This window comes from Sabethes cyaneus, chromosome 2 (genome assembly GCF_943734655.1).
Source record: "Sabethes cyaneus chromosome 2, idSabCyanKW18_F2, whole genome shotgun sequence".
Lineage (NCBI taxonomy): Eukaryota > Metazoa > Arthropoda > Insecta > Diptera > Culicidae > Sabethes > Sabethes cyaneus.
Window position 1 is genome coordinate 132,092,308 of NC_071354.1, and position 20,122 is coordinate 132,112,429.

Consider the following 20,122-nt stretch of genomic DNA (forward strand, 5'->3'; position numbering starts at 1 on the left):
CAATTATTTAAATATTGATTTATTTCATAAGTCCATGCCCACGAAAAAAAAAAATTACGAAATTTTGAGTTCCTTCGACCCAAATCTGCAATAATTTTGATAGATAATAAGTAGCTCAATGCAAAATTGAAAGAAAATTTTCATATTCATCAACAATTTTCTTTCTGCTAAACAAAAGTAAGCGGTTTATTTAGTGGTACACTAATTTAGCGGAAGCTAACAAAAACGCTAACCGCTAACAAAAATGTTAGCTGAGCTAATTAGCTGTTAGCGGATTAGCGGAATTGTGCCCACCTCTGGCTTAGTCTAATAACTATCGATAAAAAATAACTAAGAATAACAGTTGTTTGAAATAAACCGTTTATTGCAAATTTGAACTAATATTTTTGAACCGGTGCACTATGGGCAAAAATGAGAGAAAAAACGGATGCAATCAAGATACGACCTGCAGGTTAATAAAATATACGTGTTTCTAAGAAAATTTTCCGGAGAATCGCGTGGTGCCGACCCCTTTCCTGTTTATCATCGGGAAATGCCCCATTTTCCTCATTTTCCCCTATTTTTAATATTTTTCACCCTCATTGGACTGTTCCAGGCAAGGCTTTGAGAAAACTTCAGTTTCAACTTATCCCGCATTTCAGCTTGCGCCGGTGTACCTTAGCCAGTTTTTTTTCCTTGTTGGGGACCTTGGACCACTGCGACCAGTTCTTTGATCTATTGTGGTGTGTCCTCTTTTGCTGTATGCCTTTACTTATGAACAGCTACTATGTTGTTTAGTAATTGTTATTTTAATTGAAGGCATCATCCCAACACGGTAATATGTTGAGAATAAATTGTATTACTTTCTGAGGAGAACTAGCCCATATTTCCGAAGGCTCCAACAGTCCTTTATCAAGAAATTTGCGCCTTTTATTGAATAATGCCGTGCATTCGCACAGTATATGATGAGCACTTAGCCAGTTTTAGCACTTTAGCATGGAATCCAGAAGTAGTTTCAACCTACAGTAGGTTGATTCGTTCGGTTTATGTACGGTTTAGTTTGTACAAATTATGTTTGTATATACCCATAGTTTCAACGCATTTTCGGCAAGTAACCTCACGTGATGTCACTTCAGAACTCGAGTTTGATCAAAATGTAAATTAGGCTTTCCTCTAAACCACAGTTTGTTATAGTTTAGCCTAACCCTCATCTGACAAATGATTTGATTGATTGAGTGCCTGATTGAGTGATAGTGATAATTTTTTTTTATTAGAGTGGTTTTAACCCAGGCAATGACCATCAGTGATAATGTGATAATATTGTTATTTATTTCAATCATGTGTCATTTCAACTAAAAAAGTTTGGTTGGTTTTACTTGCAAGAGCATCTCAATCAATAAAGATAGAATGTGACCGATATAAAAAGTTTTATAAATTTCAGTTTTATTAGCTGCGGTCCTAGCTGTATGATGAACTTTTAGTTCTACAATAGTAAATCGAATTAGCAATCACCATGTCAGAAAATATCAGCATTTGTAGAAAACGTTGTTGATGTCTAGATATCACGAATAATATTACCACTAACTTGAAGAGCTTAAAAAAATACTTCAACTTAATTGAAACTAAACAACTAATGAACATGCAACTTTATCGCAAATCTCCTCAGGCGTTCGAATCCTTAATGTTAAACACACACTGCTAACAGAAACATACGGTGTAACAGTGTTGGCTATCTTAAGTTCTAGTTACTTACTATACTGTTAGAAGCAGTCGAAAGAATCACTAACTTGCACTGTTCCGATAATGTGTTACACACCATTAGTGCGTTGCAAATGTCATGTTAGTATAATATTTGCGAATGGAAAGTTTTATACATAGATTATTTATATAAAAACACGAGAAAGATGCCCGAATCTTATGAACATAATACTAATGATGATTTACTAAAGATATCCAAAAGTGTTTTAACCCTCAATGGCCCCGTAGATGTATTAATGATGCAATATTAACAATAACAAAAAGGCCAAATTTTTTTTTTATTTTTTCCAGGCAAAAAAACATAGATATTCAAAATATGAAAAAATCGTAATTAATGTTTTAATTATTTACATTTAGTATTTTGGTTCTGATTTGCTGATTTGCCACATATATCCTATTTTTAATTTTTTTATTCTTTCTCACTCGAAGGGTTATTGAGGGTTAAATATTTGCGGAATTGTTTTAAACGGCACTTTCGCATTGACCAATAGCAAGTGATGCGTTACGTGTTTTGATATCGAGCTTTACAAACTTTCGTTGTCGGCACATATTTGCGACTAAAAGTACTTTAGCCTGTATAAACTACTTCACGCCATGCCAAGTTTACTTATTCAAAACGCGCAAACATAATTACGAACATATCAATCACACGTTAACATATGAAAACGGTATTACTACAATTGTAAACAAAACAAGTAAGCTTTGTTTCCAGTCGGCCGTTTAAAATACTTACTAATTTTGTTTCTTTGGTGGTTAGGCCGTATTCATTTCTTAATGTATAAATATTCGACTTCATTCGAGTCTTCAGTACTGCAATTCATTATTATTGGTAATATAATAATCATCCCATTTGGTTGCAATTTTTTATAGCCACTTAACTTCCGCATATCGACCGGCAGAAGATTTATCAAGTATATGACTTTGCCTAAATTTGACATAAGCAAAATTTCCCTTGCAACAGCACGGTAATGTGGCAAGCAAGTGCATGGTTTACTTATAAATTATTGTTTGCATCACACATTGCAATGTCTATTATTAGTCTATTTTCTATTAATAAAACATTGCACTTTGATCACAAAAAATACTTTACGAATTATTTGAGTTTTATCTAAGACATGAGACAGATTACATATTCAAAAATAAAGTAAAGCTTACGACATGAAACTAATTTGAACGATGATTTGGCTCTTATGTTACTGTAATTGATAAACGAAACGTGTAAAATAAGTCCATGTACCTATATGTGTTGCCATGTTGTGGTCCTTATTGAAAAATTATTATCGATTATCTAACATTAAAAACAACATATATTGAATAAAAGTCCTTAAAATGTTTTCTTGAATTACCCCAAATTTAATTTACTTTAATATGAAACTCTAATATGAAAAACTGTATTTTATTTACAGTTACGCTACAATGCATGATACAACTAAATGCAAAAGTGATCAATTATTTTCCTATTTTAGAATGTTCAAATGACATTTTTTGGCAATTGAAATATATATATATCTGATTTGTAGCGTGTCCCTTGCATAGAAAAATGAGAAATTAGTCTGATTATTGACGGAATTTCATCAAACATCTATTACACAAAAACGACCGAAACAAGCATGGAAAATGACCTAATAATATATACTGACTAGAACAATGTGAACAGCTACCCTTGAGTTACAATATGAAACATAGTTTAAACAAAGCACAGAAGTAGATTGGCACTCGTAAATCTAACAAATACTGATTGTATAGTGAACATGTTGTTTTATCAGCACTTATAGTTCCAATTGGCACTAAACATTTTTCACGAAAAGAGGAATGAAATTTTATAAAAAAATATATCAGAAAACGATGGCACTTGTCTTTCAACGACGTAAAAAAACTAAAAATATGAATTGTTGTTTTATCACAAAAAGATTTATACATAATTAAATTAAAAACAACTTCAAAGTCAACACTTTGTTCTTAAAAACAAACGCACCAAAAAAGACATTTATTTTGCGCAGTGCTTTTCATATTTTCTATTTCGCTGAGAAAGTATAAGTGTTATATGTTACGTACACGTCATTTTAGTGAAACTATTTATAACTAGAAAAAAAAAAACAATTACATATTAATAATTCATCTAAAAATCAATACTTGTTTAAAACAGTAGTATTAACACCAGTTTAGTTTCATAATATATTTTATTATCAAAAATGATCGTGACTCAGATTTACATAAGAAACTGCAGCATTTGCATCTTACATAGGACAATTTTTATTTATGATCATTAAATCAGCAAAAAAAAGATATCTAAACAATAAAATGATGAAACGCAAATATCAGTGATCAACTTTACCATACCACTAAACAGAAACCCAGCAGTAATGAAACGTTGTTTAACGTACCATATAAATAAGATGATATCAGAATACGGTACATAGACGGAATAAAAATGTAATACACACTGTAGAGTTAACCCATTTCCACACAACGTGCTGTGCATATTTTGACAAAGAGATGAAAACAGAGAATAGTAGAAAGCACTAGACTTGAGGCAAAATTAATTGAGTTAATTTACTTGAAAGTTGAATATCACTTTCCCTCAAACAAACATTTCCCGACAATAATAAGACATAATGTACTATCTAGTGATTGGCTTCATGTGAATTTGAAAATAACTGTAGATGTAGAACTGCGGCACCGTCAAAGGGAATAGAATTGAGGATGATTGAAATTCGAAAAGATATTCTATTCGCTGACATACTTATTTACTTTAACGGCGACGATCCGTTATCGATCCTGCGCCAAAAGAATCATGCTCCTCCTGTACTATCGGCCGTGGACTGCCGTTCTTCAATTCTTTTGAAAACCAGCAAACCAGCTAAGCGGTTATTGTACCTTCCAACTTACTTACTTAATTGACCTAACGTCTTACGGCAAGGCCTGCGCAGTATAATTTCTCCATCTATTTCGGTCGATCTCGCTCGCTGTGCCCCTCTTCGTCTTGTTCCTACCGGATTCGATGCGAAAGCCATTTTTGCAGGATAGTTATCCGGCATTTTAGCAACATGTCCTACCCAACGTATCCCACCTACCCTTCGCCCCCACACACCGTTCTCTTGCTCTCCGCCAAAAATGGTTCGTAGTACCTGCCGTTCAAATACTCCTAGAGCTCATAGATCCTTTTCCAGCAGTGTCTACGTTTCGTGCCCGTAGAGGACAACCGGTCTAATTAGTGTTTTGTACAGTGTGCACTTTGCACGGGGGCTCAGATTGTTCGACCGCAAGTGTTTGTGAAGTCCGCAGTAGGCCCGACGTCCGCTGATAATAGGCCTTTTACCGGCTGATATTGTTGTCCTCTGTTGCCAGTGAGCCAAGGTATACGAACTCGTCGACTACCTTAAACTCATCCCCGTCGATTATCCCCACGGTACTGCCCAAGCGGGCCCTGTCGCGTTCGGTCCCGCCCGCCGGCATATACTTCGTTTTAGACCTATTTAACTTCAATCCAATCTTCTCTGCTTCGCGTTTTAGTCTGGTGCACTGATCTTCCACCGCCTCAAATGTTCTGCCGACTGCCCCGCATTTCGATCGCCGCTCATCTTATAATACCTACCTAGCGCAATGTTGAACAACAGCTTAGAGAGTACATCCCTTTACTTCCGTCTATCCAACGTCATGAAAGCAGTTGAGGTTTCACCCGGTATTTTGACCCACTGGGCACCGCACGAATCAGCGTAACTAGTTTCGTCGGAAAACCATGTTCTAGCATTATCTGCCACGGCGCATTTCATTTGACTGAATCGTACGTCGCCTTCAAGTACACAAACAGATGATGAATATGCAAGTTGTCCTCCCGGAAATTGTCTAGTAACTCACGCAAGATTGTGGAGCAACCCCCACGAAAACCAGCTGAATACTCGTCGACGAAGAACTTCACTAAACTCCTTTTGTTCTTCCTCCCATATCCTTACAATGATCCGATGGATTGCTTTGTACAGCCGCTCGCTCGTCGATTTTAAAAGTTCAGCCGGGACGTCACTTTGCTCTCTGTCGCAGTTGATCAAATTGTGGAAATTGTGGACCGTCAAATAAGACATGTTCGATCTGAGAGGTATGAGAGCCTCGTATTTGCCAAACTTAAGAAATGCCAAACTTCCGGGCATGCGAAATTTTGCGCAAGCTGAAATATATTGATGTTAACGAAAGATTTATAATTCGCACAAAGAAACAATAGAAGGAAACGAATACTTGAAAATACAATAAACCAAAATGACCAGCACCCACAGTAAGGATAAAGGGGGCGATTAGGCGCGAGTGAGAGGAGCTTTCGCCGAAATCCAGGTCAATCAGCACGGTCGTTTGCTACATAACTCAATGTTTCGTACTCATTCCATTGTTAAAAGTATCTAAGACTTTGAGCGTACAAAAAAATACAAAGCTCATGAATTGATGGCAAAGCAACAGTAAACTAGAATGGTTCGATACCGAAGGGTAAGACACTTCATAATATTATCATATATTAATATATTAGGCTCTATTAAAGCCCCGTAAATGTATATCTTTGTAGGGCTTTAGATTACATTAGGGTGGGAACGGTAAATATATTAAGGTTGAGAAAATATTTCCACAGGGAAAAGTAATATATTTTCTGCAGTGTCTTGCCCCTCGTTCGAAGCATGATCGGTTTGAGGGCGATATGCTGTTCGTGAATTTTTGTAAATTCATTCTATACTCGCGGGTGGGTGAGAACTTATCTTGTAACACGGCCTTGTTGTAAGACGGCCTTGAAAGAGATGTGTCTGTACCTCTTGGACTACTAAATATAATAAAAGAAAATAGTTGCATGTAGATCTATTTTATTAGCTATGACTTCGTTCTTCAATTGTCCAAGAAAATAAATAATTTAATATCACATAATATTTAGCTGTAAAATGCTTCTCTGCGAGAACTAGCGATTTCAAACCAGATGTATTCTATCTATACATATTTACTGCGAACTGGTTTGCAACGAATCAAACGCGATGGAATGTCTCCTTCACTTCGAAACGAATGAGTATTTTTTTCTGAACCCTATTGTGATCAATTACGGAATCGAAATTTCATGATTCGATGATACTACGATGTTGGTTCAAATATCTGTTCAAATCTTGACACAACCTGTCATAAAAAAACTGTTCTAAAGCTAGTTACTCGCCAATATAATTTTTTTATCAATAATAAATAGTAAAATCAGCCTTTTTCGAATTGGTACACTCCTTTGTTCATCAGAGAAAGTGTCATTGGCCGGTTTGCGTTTGTATATGAACTGCGCTGCTACTAGAAGGTACAGTATCGTTGTTGACACTACTTTGCATCCGAGCTTCTGATATTCGCGTCAATGACGGCAAACTTTCAGGGAATTTTTGGTTAGGAAACAAAACGCTATACGCAGGAGGAGGATCCAAGTCTTCATAAGGAGGCAATGTTTGTGCTGTTCCGCTCGTAGAATTCAGATTGGAATTGTTAAGAACAGACTCTTGATAGACGGATTGATCTCCCTGGTCAGAGACATCAGGAGCTTCAGGCTTTTGCGTTCGACAACAGCATTCTGGAGAGAAAAGATTGTGTGAAATATTCAGTTATTTGGCATTATCTAGTTTGTCTTACCCCATAAGCCACAAATTAGCAATGCTCCACCACATAACAGCATTCCTAGGAATAAATATCCCCATGGACCATATTTGGATAACCCATTCAAGGTACTTTTATGTTGTTTGGTAGGATTCTTAGTTTGGTTTTCTATAATTTCTATCTGTTTCACCACTTCCGGTAGAGTAGTGTCGTCCCTGAGTGGTTCTTCAGTGGAGTCAGCGTAGAAAAATGACTTAAATGTAGTTTGTATGTACTTTCTAAACACCATTTGTACGGGATTTTCCTGTAATTATGCATGTATTAAATTAATTGATTTTACCAAGTGAAGCTCGCCGAATCTTACCGCAAGCTGTTCTTCCTTCAGCTTGGCACACATTTCACTGTCCTCGTCGTTAAAAGCATTCGCTGGCGAAGGACAATGTCGAACTCCGTCGCACAGTAGATCGTTGGAGATGCAAAGCAATGGAACGTCATCCACTTCAAAACAGGAATGTTTACCCTTTTCCAGGCATGGTGGACCATTGCCGATAACTGTGATCAATAATCGATAGCTTGGCCGATTACCAAGATGGTTCCACACTATGTTTAGTCGACCCTGGAGAAGTCGCATCGGTTCCTCACCTGGGCTTGACACTTCCAATTCACAAGGATCTAGCCGCCATGGAGGCAGCACTTCGCCATTTAACGAGTGAGACTGCAAGAAATTATTCGTTTAGTATATATATTGCAACATTGATCCAACCTCCTCAAATAACAATGTAAGTTATATTACACTCTTACAATGGTATTTCTGACCAATCTTGACCGAACCCTAGCCCCGCAATTGTCCTGTACACTAACATCTGGTACACTAACTGCGACGTCTGTTGAATAAAAACAGAAAATTGAGTTTCGAAAACGGAGTATAGCACCTAGGTTTTGCTTTGCTTTGCTTGATCATAAAAACTCTTATAAAAGTGTAATAAAAGCCTTATTATAGTTTGGATTCATGTGTTGATCGCTTCCGACTTGCAGGCTTCACCAGCTTGGTACCTACACTACTGAATCATGATAGTGGGAGACAAAATGGGTATCTGACAGAATAAGCAGACCGAAAAGTTTCATCTTTGTCTCCTTAAAACTAACGTTATCACAAACACTCATATTGGAAAATACTAGTCATTACAATTAAAGATTGTAATGATTTTTGCGTAAAATCAATTAAAACCACATTTGATAATGTCTCTGATATTTTGAAATAATTAATAGTGAAGTCTTGTAATCCAAGTTAGACTTTCGGGTTATACATTTTTGTTTTAAATTATGTCCGTCAAAATATAATGCTCAATGATTTTTCAGTAATATAACCGTAAACTATTTCTATGTTGGCAGCAACTGTGATACGCCAGAGTAGAGAGAGATACGGACCTGGTATAGCTGCGCAAAGAGACTCCATCGTGGGATAACGTCAGCCCTGGGATCTAGGTGACAAAACCCCCGAAACATGTTTGCTGTATAATAGCTTATCAAGCGCTTCTTCTACGGTTATTAGCTATTCAATAGTCTAATAACCTACTGTTAAACAAAAATGTTTATTGGAAATGTCGCAAGCGTCCAAGCGGTAAAAACAACATTTCAATGTGCTGTTGAATAGTGAACAAAGTGAAACAGTCTACGGAAACAGGATAATGAGTTGAGTTCTGGAGGATAACGGACAATTTGTTGACGCACCAACTTTAGACAAGGGGTATGAATCAGTTAAGCAAAATTAATTGTAGCGGATTATTACATGATTTTCCAACAAAATTTATTTGGCCAATACAACTCTTCATGGCTCAAAGATAGATATCGGATCAGCGAGATCGTTTATTGTAACGATAAAATTTAACAATTAATGTATAACGTTAGGCTACCGGATTGTCGGGCTGTTCCACATTGCATTGGAAGATACTAATCGAAGGACAGGCGTGCAGAGAAACAGTACCATCATAATCAGTCTACCTTGATACGTTAATTACGTGCGACAACGACATTAGCCGTTAAGTGAAAAGACCCATAGCACCTGTAAATAAGGTCTTCTATGGAAGTCCCGTAACCTGTAACTTCAGCTACAAAACACGCGCTCTATAAAACATTAATTCTACCTTTGGTACTCTACGACCATGAGGTATGGACGTCAAAGGAGAGTGCCGACGAGCTCTAGGTGTTTTAACTGTAAGATCATACGATGTTTTCTTGGCATCAGGCGCACGAATCATGAGATATACCAAGTGAATACAGATGCGGATATTGTAAAGCGAGCAAAACACGGTCGACTACAGTGGGAAAGTCACGTAGCAAGAATGTCGGATGATCAACCAACAAAAGCAATATTGAGCATAGAACCTGAATTTGATCATGCTGATGAAATAAACCGGTTGAAAACCGGTTGCCGATTTCGCCTATGATTGTCTGATTTACAATTCGTCCTTTTAAAGTTTATTGTTGAAGCATTAGGCCGTATGAATAAAAGAGTTAGAGCAAACGCTCCCATAAGATTTACACGGGAAAAGCAAAGCAAACTGTTTTATTCATACGGTCTATTGTCCCGACAAAATAAACGCAAAGCCATAAATTAGTACTACCCACAATGATACACGTTAATTTAAAAACTAGTCGCATATTTAAGTGATAATGACAATACAGATACTTACTATACTTAGTGAACACGAACCGCTGGTGTTGCTAACTTTTTTACTGCCAAACTTTTTGGACATGCCGTTGTGTTGAGAAATTTTCCGACTGCCACTAGATTGCGTATGGATCTTCTGCAGGCGTACGTAGAAACTGTGTGATTCTGGTGCGTGAAACTGGCGCTTACAGAATGGCTTATTTTGATCTGGGTAGAGATTCATTACCACGCTTGACTCAATACCCGTTTCATGCACGTACTGGACACCGTCATCATCACAGATCGACTCAACGGAGTTCAAGTTTGGAGCTAAAATAAAAGCAAGATAAAATGAATAGATACATTACTAAATTTAACATATAATAACTGTATTTTTATTTAATTGATTATAGGCTTATTAAGTGCTGAAGGTATCATCACGTGGACATTAAAGACGTCCAAATTGACCGGGCTAGGCCTACGCATATAGTTGGAATACGTTGGTAAAGATCATAGCAGTTGACCCCAGTCAATTTAATAAACCGTTTAAATACACGTAGGCCTGCGCCAAACGCTTTCGGTGCTATATCAATCACACGAGACTTGCGCCAATTTGATCATTGTCTATGCAATAGATATATTCCCAGTATAGCACCAGAAGCCTGTGATTTGAATACAGGGAATTATAAATTTTTCACATTGTAATTTTATTAGTGAATAGCGAATTTATTACGTGATACTATACATCCTTACATTCGGTTAACCATAAAAAAATATACCGACTTAATTTGTTACTAGATGTGTACGTAACTTCCTAATTGATTAATTTGTAACAGAAATCTATTGAATCTATTGTGGGTTCAATAAACTATTATATACACATAGTTGAAAACTGTTTAATACCAGTTTGGCATATATTAGATACTGTAAAACTGGTGTAACGCTACAACACGTTGCACTGGCAATAGATAAGGTTTTGATCCGGAAAAGATTTGCGAACTGATCGGAAAACAAAACCGAATTCACTGTTATGCGGAAAAGCAAGCCAATCGACAATATTAACTACAGAAACACTAAGCACAGAGCGCCCAGAGTTAGGAAACATGGTAAATATTGAGAAAAATAAACGTTTGTTAGTTATTACTAGAACTTTATACTAGGTTTCTCACTTGTCAAAGAAATACAGCAAAAACAACGACCACATAAAATTTTTAGGAATAAAATTCTGCATAGATATTGTGATCGTGTTCCTTTAGTAATGCCGATAACAACCTTTCAAGTGCATACACTAGCACAAACATGTCACATTCGGTTAGTCACGTTCGGAAACACACACGCATTTTAACTATACCTACTGCCTTGCTTTGCCACGCCTCGCTGTATTGCATTGGCACCTTGGAAATTCTGGAACGATCACCAACTACCGTGATGAAATCATCTTGTTTATCAGATCGTATTAACGGGAAACACCCCTTACAAGGCAGGTCATTGTAAGGTTGTTGACTGAGATTAGTTATGTATTTGTTATGTATTATATTTAGAATGCTGCATTTTCAAAAGGTAATAATTATTTTTGTTGAATATTCGAAACTAAAAATAAATTTGCACTCACTAATGCCGTAAACCGTAGTAATAAAGAGTGAGATATTGGAATAATAACATTCAAGATGTTTCCAAATACATTATTATTTTATTCACAACGAACAGCTTTTAATAAAAGCATTTTGACGTAGGACTACGTCTTATCGTTGGGTGATATTTAATTTCGATTTTCAAACTGTACGTTGTATCGAAGCATTCAAAAAGAACTCAAAAATATAACTCATAATATTTTATTTAGATACTGCCTAACTGCGTTTAGTAAATAATGATGATGCAATCCAACTAGAAGGGTGAAGCAATCTTTCTCGTGTGTTTTCGTGTATACAGATATTTGAAAATATATAGATACATGAATAAATCTAGAAATAAATGACCACTGACAATCAATAACGATTTTTAAAATCAAAATCAGCTTGTATCATTAGTACTGATGGTGTTTTCAACTTGTCTCATCTTGCGAAAAGCAAACTGCATTAGAAACTCTTAATACAAACAATTTTGTTGAGGGTAGAAATGCCCAGTCTATGTTTTTTATGATAGAATAAATGTATTCTATGCGATACAGTTTTTATAACATAAGGTTTTTTATTTTGGTTTTCTTTAAAGCTCTTGAGAATGCTTTTAGAACTTATAAATACTCATATTTTTCTCGAAGTTATCAAATCTGTAGCGTTCATAAGACAAACGTAATAAGCTATTTTCATTTTAAATTAGGAAAAACACACAAACGGACACACGAACAGCATTTTATTTTTATATAGATAAATAGACAGATATATATATATATGTAACGCTGTAACCAGAGGCTGCGAAACTAGCGATTGCTTATCTTCAAATTTAGCCAAGATTTAAGGCCATTAAAAAAGCAATTTAGGCCTTAGTGTAGGATTTCTTCAAAGCTTCATAGTAAACAGACCGAGCGGATCGACAGGTATCCACTAAAATGAGTTTATTCATTATTTCTAGAGTAACAGGTTTCTTTGAAGAACATAGATATTCTTGCCTTCCACTTAGAGTCCAAGATATGTTATACATAATTCAGGTGAAATTAGTCGTCGTCGATTCTGCAAATTTTAAAAGCAGTTGTTTTTGGTTTGAAACAAAAACTCTGTTCATGAAAATGTATTTTCTGTGTTCAGATTAGCAAGAAGAATGCAGTGAATACATTTCTGTAAACAGAAACCCGCTTTTGAGCCTAAAAACTGCTTTCGAAATTGGCCTCTCCGATGAAAAGTTAATGATTGGGAAATTGCCAATTTCCCGTTAACATTATTACAAGTGTCAGTACAAAGACAAATGATCACCCCGGGTAATAGAGCACCGCTCTGGGAATGTTCGTGACTCAAGCTTACACGCTTCAATAAAGAGATTCTCGTTACGACGATCAGCCTTCAGCGGACATTTCACAACATAGGCTATCGTTGTCCAATTTGCAGCCAGATTTCATAATTCTAGTGTGCGATATAAGAGTGATCGTCGTTCACTAGTAGGTGTCTTTCGATTGCCTCTAGCGGTGTGCGCAATTTTTTACCCGTTTTTGTAGGGAATTCCGCTTACGATGCACACATTTCAGTTTTGCCGGATCCGGATTTTCTGTCACATACCGTTCGCCCTTGAACGGAGCAAATCCGGTGTAACGTCATGGTGCTGGAATTTTATTGCACATTCGCCAACTTCAATGCATCCATCAGTTCAGTTTTAACGGAGTCAATTTTGCTGTTGGCATCCCTAATTTTAGTTTGTACCTACCGATAACCTGTTTCGTTTTCAAAAATTGATGTATCATCGTAGGCAACATACCTTCTAGTGTAATCGGATTGGCATTTGCATCACATTCATTAGTCCGCAGTCGCTTTGTTTGTCAAAGGTGTATTTTTGGTAGCACTTTTCGGTGTATTCCGTGTGCGAGATGTAACAGAGAAAAGCAACGAAGACTGAAAACGAGCGAATCTCGTTTTTTTGTTAAAATTGTGAGAGGAACAATAGCAATAAAATAATCGACAGACAAACTTTTGATCAAAAATAAACAACCGGCCAAATATCGCATAAACTGGATAACGGATACGGAAAGAATTCTGATGACTCCGAATTGGGATGAAATAAGTAATGGTGGGACTTCAACTTTCTAGCAATTAATAATAATAATTATGTTCGCGAAACTGTTTTCATTTTCATTCTTTGCGTCTGTCAGAACACAAAAATAAATTTTCGTGAACATATTTTTTGTTGTTTGTTCAGGCAAAATTTTAGAAAAAGAGTCAATGTTACTCCATAGAGAGAAAGACATATTTAACTCTGAAGAAGATTCTATGGAGAATATGGCCACGCATGTTTTACGTGCAAGCGTTGCTCGTACAAGCTAGTACTTTTAAACGGGTTTTCTCTCATTTTGCTAAAATGCGTTATGGCTGCGGAGATATTTCCATTCAAACCCAAATTTGAATTTATTATTAAAGTGTGCGAATAATAGAGCCATTGCCTCTGATCTCGTTTTATCCTGCCTTGTCAGTAGTCTGCCATGCGCCATTCCTAGGACAACTCGTCAAATCGACTTAAATGGACAAAAATCAATTCCTGGAGGGATTTCATGAATTTTGACATACATATTGCTAGGATTTCTACCCAAACATGTTAGTGGCCTCAGGGCCCCATGGGAATCTGCTACGAAGTGGCCATTCCGGGGACAGCTTATCAAATGATCTCAAAATGGATAGACCTCGACTCCTGGAGTGATTTCACGAATTTTGATGTACATATTGCTAGGGTTTCTATACAAACATGTTACTGGTCTCTACCCCACAGGAACCTGCTCCGGAATGGCCATTCCGAAGACAACTCGTTAAATGGACTCAAAATGGATAAACATCAACTCCAGGAGTGATTTCATGAATTTTGATACCAATATTGTGTGGTTTTATTGACAATTGTACACATTTGTTTTGGATCCGGAACATGGTCCCGGAGATCCGGATTTACGGGAACCAGACGTGGTCCCAGGCTTGGTAAGTCTCATGCTCTAAAAATAGATTTTCCAATCTTTTGACGGTAAATTTTCCAATCTTTTGACGGTTCAAGATTAAAAATCGGTCAAGAATTGATAAAGTTAGAAGCATTTCATTTCGGTGGGTACCCGGGTACCCATCCGAACACTTATGGTGTAAAAAAATTCGAAGGCCCCCCCTTCGACCCCCCCCCCCCCTGCTGCTACAGGCAATCTGTTGATGACAAATGGTTTATTCCCACTAGTTAGGAGCATTCTACGAGTTTTAGCTGGCTGAGTTGTCGTAAACCTTGTTTTTCGAGGCTATAAAGTCTCAAAAGGTACCCAAGTACCCAGCCGAAAACATAACGGTTAAGTTGAGCTGTTGTGGTCCAAGCTCCGAAAATATTACCAGGTTCAATTCTGAGTATATAAAAGTAGAGTTAGTATTTCATCCGCAGTCATTTTACTACTCATAAAAACATTGAACTGTCGGCTTAAGCTCTATACTTAGTTTACTTCAGTGGCGACGGTCCGTTATCGATCCTGCGCCGAATGAATTATGGTCCTCCAGTACTCAATCCTGGGCTACCTTTCTTCAAACCCCTCAAACAGCAGCTGAACATGCATAATCTTCGATAGCGCACACCTATCAGTGCGATGTCTACTCCGAAGTCTACGGCCTCTTCTTGATTCTCTGCTTAAAATAATTTTGGCTACTCTTTCGTCGGGCACTATAGTCACGTGACCAGCCCAGCGCAGACTGTCACACTGTACTATCTTCATTATAACAGCATATTTGCATTCTTAATACAGCTCGTGGTTCATGCGCCTGCGCTACACTCCATTTTGGATTTTGCCAAATTTTACACTAAAACCCCAAGCATTCGTCGATCAGCTTCTTTTAGCGTCCATGATTCATGTCCGTAAAGGGCCACCGAGAGGATTAGTGTTCTCTAGAGCGTCAGTTTTATGCGAATTTACAAGCTACGGGACTTCAGCTACAAAATGTAATACCTGCATAAAGGCCAATTCGCAACTGCAATTAGTCGTTTTATTTTGCGACTTACATCGTTGTCACATGTCACGAGCATACCAAAATATATGAATTCATTCACTACTTCATATTGTTCCCCATTCAGTTCTTCTTCGGCACCAACACCATTTGGATATTTCCACGCCATGTACTTCGTTTTGGCGGTGTTAATAGTAAGTCCCAATTCCCCAATTAAATGACCTAAAGGCTTCTTTCCCTGCTCTACTTTTGACTTCGGTGATATCGACGTCATCCGCAAAATCAAAAAGCACGTGAGGTCTCATCCGCTATTGACTCATAATTTTTACTCATCCAGCGTCACACGAATCAACGTAACTAGTTCTGTGGGAAAAACATGTCCTAGCGTTAACTATCACAGCTCATTTCATTTGACTGAATTGTATGCCGCCATTAAATCCATAAAAAATGATGAGTCTGCAAGTTGTACTCCCGGAGCTTGTCAGTTACTAGACGCAGGGTAAATATCCTCATGAAAACCAACTTGGTGCTCGCCGACGAAGAACTCCGCTAACGGTCTCAGTCTACAACACAGGGTAGGGAGAGCACCTCATAGGCAAAATTGAGCAACGTAATGCCTCGATAGTTTTTACTCACGAGTCGATGTCCGTTTTTAATGGGAAATGAGGCCAATCAACCACTCCTCCGAAATTTATTCTCCACCCATATCCTGTTCCTGGCAATGAAGCGGCGAATTGTTTCGTACAGCTGCTCGCTCCCCGCTTTTAGAAGTTCAGCCAGGATACCATCCTTTACCTTACCGTTTTTCAGCTGATTTCCCTATTAACATCCTCCTGTGTTGGTGGCTCCACAGTTTGGCCATCGCTCAAAATTCTTACCCTGTAGCTACTGATCTTCGTGTTTACTTTTCTGTTCAACAGCATCTGAAAATACTCTTCCACCTGGCTGCTACCGTTGTTTTGTCAGTAAGCAGGTTGCCAGCACTATCATTGCACATCACAGGCATGGCAAAATTCTTGCACCTGACCGTTTTGAGAAACTTCGTGTGTCGTTGCTGGCGAACCTGGACTGGCGAGCACGTGCTCTTCGTACTGGTGTTTTTAGACGGTGGGTTCTTTTTGCCGCAGCTCTACCAGGACGATTCGCGCAGAGTCTCTGGGATTCCTCACATTGGAATCGTGTAAAGAAATTCTGCAGAGGATTCGCACAGAATACCTTGCTTATAGAAGGAGGATTCTTATAGTAGAACCCAAGAGTTGAATCTCAGGAATAGCTATAACTCGGCACGGGAATCGCCTACACTATGCAATAAGAATCCTGGTCCCTCGACTCTTTTCTCTGTTCTGACGTGTAGACGCAGTAAGCTACTCATATATATTGAACTGTTGACATCCTAACATTTATAAAATCAGCTTATTTGATACTTGCAATTTTGCATGTCATTAACCCTATAACTCAAAATATGCAGAAATATAATTGGGTGATAGATGAGGAAAACGCTGCATTGGTGGCAAAGATACACAGTGGCACTCATCAGTATGTGGAAAGTGCTCTTCCGGGTTTGCTGAAGGACGGTCAGTAAAGAATCAAATATCCACGCTGCGGCAGATTCTCCAAAAAGGCCATGAATACAGAATTCGACGTACAATTATTTCATTGATTTCAAAGTTGGGTATGATACCATCGACCGTAAATTCATGGCCATTTCAACCTCGCATGGGACTTTATCAACGTAAATGGTCCCTCATTTGGGCTGTTCAACATACCGCTACAGGATGTTATGAGCGGAGCTACACACAGGCACAATCTTCAGCAAATCTAGTTAGTTCGTCTGCTTTGCCAATGAAATGGATATTGTCGATAGAACAACATCTGCGGTGGTGGCTGAACAAATTAAAATTCAAAGTAGCGAAGTCGTAGAAAAATGCGTCCAAACTAAAGTACCGTGAGCCGCTAATATGACGCACACGCTACAAGCTGGTGACTCGGGCCTAATAACGACTGAGTTTGTTTTGTTTCGATCGTGCATCGAAATCCCCGTACTCGGCACTCGACAGTGCCTGAGTCGAGTCGAGTTGCACGACATGACTTACAAAATAGAACCCATATTCATTCGATTTACTGTCATGGTAACGCTGATGGCTTTTGAGTAGATGTCGTTTTTTGTGTTAATTTACAATCATGAGAATATTGCAAACTGGGGCCCCTAATCTCAAAGGCCCGGTGGGCCCTTTGGCTCCCAGTCCGCCCCAGGCAAAAGCTTACCTTTGGTATGTACTACATTTCGCATTTGCAACTTGACTTAGTGTTTTTTCGTCGACCTGTTGGGACGAGAAGCTATTAGCGCTCAAAATCTTTTATTTTGCATGACGCTCGCATTTTTTGATTTTTTGGAATGACACCCTATCCCAAACATTGCCGTAAGACGTAGTCCTAAGTCAAAAGGCGGATAGCGGCTGCCAACAGGGACTTCTACGGATTATGTAGCCAGTTGAGGTCCCGTAACCTGCAACACCCTACAAAACTCGCGCTCCATAAGACGCTAAATCTCCCGATAATGCTAAGTACGGCCACGTAGCGTGAAAATTGAAAAAGAGCGATCGACGAGCTCTTGGCGTTTCTAAATGTAAGATCCTGCGATATTAGATGAAGGAGTGTGGCGTAGGCGCATGAATCATGAAACAATATAAACAATATTTAACATTGATTCTGACAGAAGCCGAGACTTCGAGGCAGACCCCGTATCGCTGCGCTGTTGACGTGGATACTAAACCAGTGGGTGTTATGGGTGTTATCAGTTCTAGAAGTGTTCGGTACTAGATTTTTCAAAATTTCACTTTTATGAGACAGTACAGTTAAAATTACGAAAATAAATACAGAGGAATTTTGTCTTTGGCAACAAAAATATTCGTTTTTGGCAATACAAAATGTTTCAGTTCCATAAATATACTTTAACATTAATCAATTATCATACAAATTCTAAATGACGAAAAATGATGTCGTAAAATGATGAAATGATGTCGGTATGTGCCATGAAAAAAAGTTCGTAGTTATAGCATGTTTCGAAAGGTAATATTTTCATTGACGTAGGACTACGTCTTACCGGAAGGTGTCAAAAAACTTGCTTGCGTCGGTCGAACAGCTCTTGTCGGGCTTCTTGGAATCGAGAAAAAATCGTTGATTAATAATAATAAGCCAATTTTTAATACAATTTTTCCAAATCAAAAAGGGATCTCGATTTTGGCACGGTTTTGATTTTGGCAGCATGGACGCCATGTATTTATTGCCGAACTCTAAATCCTACTGTATAAATGAGTGTTGCTCTTATAAAATCCACATTTCTCGTTATAAATACTTTTTACCAAGATTTAGAACTAGAAGATGAAAGTGAACGTTTTCAAAATTAGGAATAAATATCGTATATTGTATACATGCTCTACATTTGCGGTTTGCACACTCGTGCCAAATTAGTTTGCCGGGATTTCCCTAGCTTCCGCATCTATATCTATACTAACACTATCACACAAAAAGAAGGATACAAGAAACAGATGTCTTTCTTTAAAACTATCAGCTTTACATGAGCAACAAAGTTACATGACCTCATTCGAAAGACTTCTTTACCGTTAGCACCGTTTTCCCACTTCCACTTTTTCGAGTTTTCTTAAAAAGTACAGCCGCTGGTTCAATTCCAAACAGGCTAGTAAAATCTAATAGACATAAGTACGACGAATGACTTCTACACTAATTCCATCATACATGAAGCAATTTTTCTCTAATAGCAAGCGTTAAATTAAACGAGTGTACCATATGTATTTTTTCAAGTTAATCCTGGATAGATCTGTTATACAGAAAAACTTACTTGTAAAGGCAGAAGCGCAGAACACCAGCTGCGTGAAAAGCGTAAAAATAGACCAATGAACCACCATTAAATTGTAGAGCACCATTTTACTTTATCCCTCTAGTCTAATAAATTACAGTGAATATTGAACTCCGATAACGATTTCAAACGGCATATGCCGATAATTATGACTGCACAGTCAATATAGCCACATCTCTAATATCGAGAACACATTCGCAATTATTTTGTTTAGAACACTAAATCACAAACTATCAACGCGTGGGGACTACGGAACTAATCCACCAAAGCGCACACGTCTTTGGGCTGGAAGATTTCACTGCGAACACCAACGCGGACACAGCATAGATAGATCCACTTTGAAACTGCGTATGCATTCACCCAAGAGTAAGATATACCTCTATCATCGCTTTTGGTTCAGATGCGAGAGCAAATCAAACATAACACTCGCTTCGGCCAACAATATACCGAACGGCAACGCACCACGACAGCTGTGCTGGAAATACAGACATACGGAATCAACTCCACAAGCAGACAGAACGGAACGATACAAACGGTATAGCCTGCTCGAGTGACTTTCTAATGGTAAAAGCAATACATTCTAAGCTAGTGGAGGGACTGAATCATCTTTATTTTGTGATGTAGTGATTAAGTATAGTTCGTCTTAGATATCCCATATAAATCGTATAT

The 20,122-nt window shown here is 37.9% G+C and overlaps 1 protein-coding gene across 1 annotated transcript; it reads right to left on the reverse strand.

The window, feature by feature from the left end:
- Nucleotides 1–6,588: 6,588 nt before the first annotated feature.
- On the reverse strand, nucleotides 6,589–19,737 carry LOC128737394 (uncharacterized). Its single transcript, XM_053832021.1, has 5 exons — nucleotides 19,436–19,737; nucleotides 10,023–10,309; nucleotides 7,694–8,044; nucleotides 7,366–7,633; nucleotides 6,589–7,306 (listed from the first exon to the last, which is right to left on the reverse strand). Exons 1-5 carry the CDS (start codon nucleotides 19,518–19,520, stop codon nucleotides 6,996–6,998), a joined length of 1,302 nt encoding a protein of 433 aa, XP_053687996.1. The 5' UTR covers nucleotides 19,521–19,737; the 3' UTR covers nucleotides 6,589–6,995.
- Between the last annotated feature and the right edge of the window lie 385 nt (nucleotides 19,738–20,122).

Bases quoted from the DNA above. Each gene is read 5' to 3' on its own strand.
- LOC128737394 (XM_053832021.1), bottom strand. From the start codon at position 19,520: ATGGTGCTCTACAATTTAATGGTGGTTCATTGGTCTATTTTTACGCTT. The intron at 10,310-19,435 runs GTAAGTTTTTCT...CTTTTATTTTAG, and splicing joins CTGCGCTTCTGCCTTTACAA to CTCCAAACTTGAACTCCGTT. The intron at 7,634-7,693 runs GTAAGATTCGGC...GCATAATTACAG, and splicing joins TGAAGGAAGAACAGCTTGCG to GAAAATCCCGTACAAATGGT.